This window comes from Gavialis gangeticus, unplaced genomic scaffold (assembly GCF_001723915.1).
Source record: "Gavialis gangeticus isolate Ggan-Ray unplaced genomic scaffold, GavGan_comp1, whole genome shotgun sequence".
Classification (NCBI taxonomy): Eukaryota; Metazoa; Chordata; order Crocodylia; family Gavialidae; genus Gavialis; species Gavialis gangeticus.
Genome location: NW_017728994.1, coordinates 15556426 through 15560153, shown reverse-complemented (window position 1 = coordinate 15560153; position 3728 = coordinate 15556426). Strand labels below are relative to the sequence as shown.

Here is a 3728-nt window from a genome sequence, read left to right as displayed (position 1 = left end):
CCCGCTTTTTTTTTTTTTTTTTTTAAGGGTGCTTCTGTCAGAAATTATTTTAACTTCTCTGCTGCTTCTTCCCAGGTTTGGTTTCAAAACAGAAGAGCCAGGCAGCTAAATCACAAGAAGGCAGAAGCTTCTGCCACTTTCAGACAGGAGTGTGGCAAACAGAAGCTGGCCCACCTGGGCCAAGAGAGCCCAAGAACGATGCATGATCCAGCGCCTGATCAGAATCTCACTAATCTGCAGCCAGATCTAGCAAGGACCAATCAAATTTTTCTTTGCCAACCCTTGCAGTATTCTGGGCAGCAATTTTCTGGGTCTGATGCTCACTTCAGGGGCTCGGACAACACATATGCGGCAGGAAGCCCAATCCAGCCCTCAGTTAACCACAACTTGGATTACATGGCAAATGGAGTTCAGTTCAGTGTAGGCCCCACTGGGAATTCTTCCCAGATCCAGTTTCCTTTGCAACCAGTGCAACAACATCCATACAACAAAGCCTTACTTGAAGACTATTACACAGAAGGAGATCTTCTCCAGTCCTCAGCAACTCTAAAACTAGGAGGGCAGCAGTATGCACAAGATTACCAGTATCCAGCTGCTAAAGAGAATATGTACAGGATGCCTGTCTCTCCAAACACTAGCCCAGGAACAATTGATGAGTGTTTGTATATCAATGCAAGCACTTCTCATCTTAAAAGTACCATTTTAAGTGCTGGTGAAGAAGGAGAACCGCAAATAAAGATGGAGTCTGGGCAGGTTAAGTGCAGTTTACTAAGTGACATTGACTTACCTGTTGTTTCTGTTCCTCCTTTAGCATTTGAAAAATGTCAGAGTGCATCTCAGGGGACACTGACTGCCTTAGTTCCATCACAGGAGCCTGTACACGAATTTGACTATCATTGGACAAATGTGAGAAATGAATTATTTGGAGCTACTCTTGATCTGCTGCTTGAGCAGAAGAGGGGGCAGGGTAGTGATAGAAGTTATGCCTTCTCTTCTGGTAGCCAATATGCAACCTGTCACTTGGGTCACACATGAAAATAGGCGGCTGTTTGCATGATTAGTTTTCTGAATAAGGAAAAAAGTCTCAGAATAGTGAGGGTTGGGTGTCGTGTTGTGTGTGTGTGCGTGTGTGTGCGTGCGTGTGTGTGTGTGTGTGTGCGCACGCGTATGTGGGGAGAAGTGAGTGGAGAGCTGCGAACAGGTTGCAAGGATGCTAGCAAAGAACAATTAAGTTACATGTGAGTAGTGGAGTTTTTTGTATTTGAACTGTCAAGGAGCTGCTTGTGATGCCCTGGCACATGTTTGATTATAATTAGCCACCACATTTTCACTGACCAGCTTCTTGGTCTGTAGATTGTTCGCAAACAGTTCAGTCTAGCTTTTCACATTTGAACTAGGTTATCTCTGACTGCAGGGGTGAGATTATGGGATGGGTTTTATGGGCTTACTACTTCTCTCAGTTGAAGAACTTAATATATCTAGTGTGAACAGCTCATGTTCAAAATGAATTTTCTGTTCATTTCAAAATATCTTGGGGAAATGTACCATTTCCCCAAACACTTCTGTAGGTCTTTGTTTTTGGGATTTAAGGGAGAAGGGAAGATGTTTCCTATCAAGGGTGCTTTTAGTTCAGGCCAATGCTAGTCCATTTGTCTAAATTCTGTTGAATTTGAGGAAGTCAAAGGAATTCTTACGGGAGCCTGAACTTAGTGGGTATATGCACTGGGGGAGACTGGTACCTGGCTGATGAAGTAACAAGGCTGTGACCAGGATGACCTGATATTGTTTGAAATTGCACATGGAAATGCTGTTTGGGGTTTAAGAAGTAGCTATGGCTTCTTTGAAATGTTTTTAGATTTTAAGATATATTAAATGGGTTCCTTTGTTACTTTTATTAAATAAAAGTCAAACTTGTAAGCAAAGCTTCTGTAAAATGGGTATAGTTGTGATAAGTGTAATCCAGCAGTTTTGAACAGGAAAAGTACCATGAAAATACTAAGTACTATTTACTTACTGCTGCATGCATTGTAATGACTTATTTATGATTGCACATGACTGTTTCAATAAACTTTGTTTTTAAAACTTCATTGAATGCTGATTTTTTTGTTTTTTGTTTTTTTTAATAAAGTTTGTTTCAAATGTCCTGTCTGAAAGCTGTAATGGTCCAGAAATTGAGGGAGGCAAGGATTTCTTAGGGTGGTATCTGATATTGGACCAGCTAGGTAGCTGGGATAGAGTTAGACAAAAGCTTCCGAAGGCAAGACACTGAATGTCATGCCTTTGAAAGCTTTTTGTCTAACTCTATCCCAGCTACCTAGCTGGTGCAATATCAGATACCACCCTAAGAAATCCTTGCTTCATATGAAACAAAAACAACAAAACCCTCAAGAAAAGTCTGTTTGACCAATATGTAACTAAGTGCTTTGCTATGTACCTCTAAGGGTTAAATGTTTAAGGACTGATGTGTTTCCGGGTTGGTGGTGGGGTTGCTTCTGCATTCTGCTCCCTAGATAGCATTTGTTTAAAATTTTACAAGATACAATTTCACCTGAATTGTACCATATTTGATGCTTCAAATATTGTCCCAGACCATTTTTAGACACTATTTAAATAATGTCCTGGTTTCTTTTGGCCTATTGTTCTCTCCTGCTGAGCCTTTGGGCAGTAATAGAAGTGGAATGCTGATAAGCCCATGAGCTGATGAAGAAACCTGCTAAAAGGTGTATGAGCAGCTGGAAAAGGCAGCTCAGATGGGTGGGTTGCATTTGGATTTTTTGTTTGCATTTGGCAGCTCAGATGGGATTTTTTGTTTTGTTTTGAAGTAGCTTTCAGGTTTGTTATGTGAAATGAACTTAAATTGGAGTGGATAGACATGTATAAAAACAGATCACAGTTGAGACCTGAATAAGGTTACAACTTTCTTTAGCAGTCGGTATGTCTAGTGTGATGCATATAACAGAAGAGCCAGAGGAGCAGTGCAGGAGCTCTTCACTCTAGGTATCACAATGCTCAGCTGCATGGGAGCTTTCCGGCAAGAAGTTTGGAGGAATAGATTTGTAGTAGTGCCCTCTGCTAAATGATCCTAATCCCACTCTAAATAACTTCTGAGAAGAAGTTGCACCAATGCTTTGGGGTGAATAGACTAAAACTAGAGTCATACCTAGAGAATTACTCTGTGGCTTACAGGGCTGAGTTTTTTTCCCTGCCTCTTCCCCCTAATCAGTAGTTCCCATAATGTCTAACTGTGGCTGGTTCTATAGTTTATTCACTGAGTTAGGTGAATTTATGGTCAAGCTGTTGTGGTAGAGCTTTTATCTGAAAGAGGAAACAACACAAGCCAAGCACATGTATTTTAGGCACCAAGTATTGGGATGGAATTCTCCAGAAGTTTGATGGCTTTAATGGAAAGTATTTGGTCAAAACTTTCCCTCTAGTTCCAACACCCGAGGGAGTAAAAAGTCCAAATTTTACCTGCAAAAAAAGACCAACAAATACACTGGAGACTGTGAACAGAAGTACTGTCTCCCATGCAGTCTTTAGAAACATAGTTTCATAGTTTCTAGGGTCGGAAGGGACCTTAGCAGATCATCTAGTCCGACCCCCTACTATGGCAGGAAATAGTACTGGGGTCAAACAACCCCAGCAAGGTGTTCATCTAACCTCCTCTTAAAACCCCCCAGGGTAGGAGCCTGCACCACCTCTCTTGGAAGTTGGTTCCAGACCCTAGC

At 41.5% G+C, this 3728-nt stretch overlaps 1 protein-coding gene across 1 annotated transcript in view; it reads left to right on the top strand.

Annotated features, from left to right (window-relative positions):
* LOC109287132 (homeobox protein Mix.1-like) overlaps positions 1-1126 on the top strand; it is a 3430-nt gene extending 2304 nt beyond the window's left edge. Inside the window, exon 3 of the mRNA XM_019502097.1 lies at positions 76-1126. Coding sequence (XP_019357642.1) covers positions 76-1035 — 960 coding nt within the window. The 3' untranslated portion in view covers positions 1036-1126. The remainder of the gene's footprint in view (positions 1-75) is intronic.
* The last annotated feature ends 2602 nt before the right edge of the window (positions 1127-3728 follow it).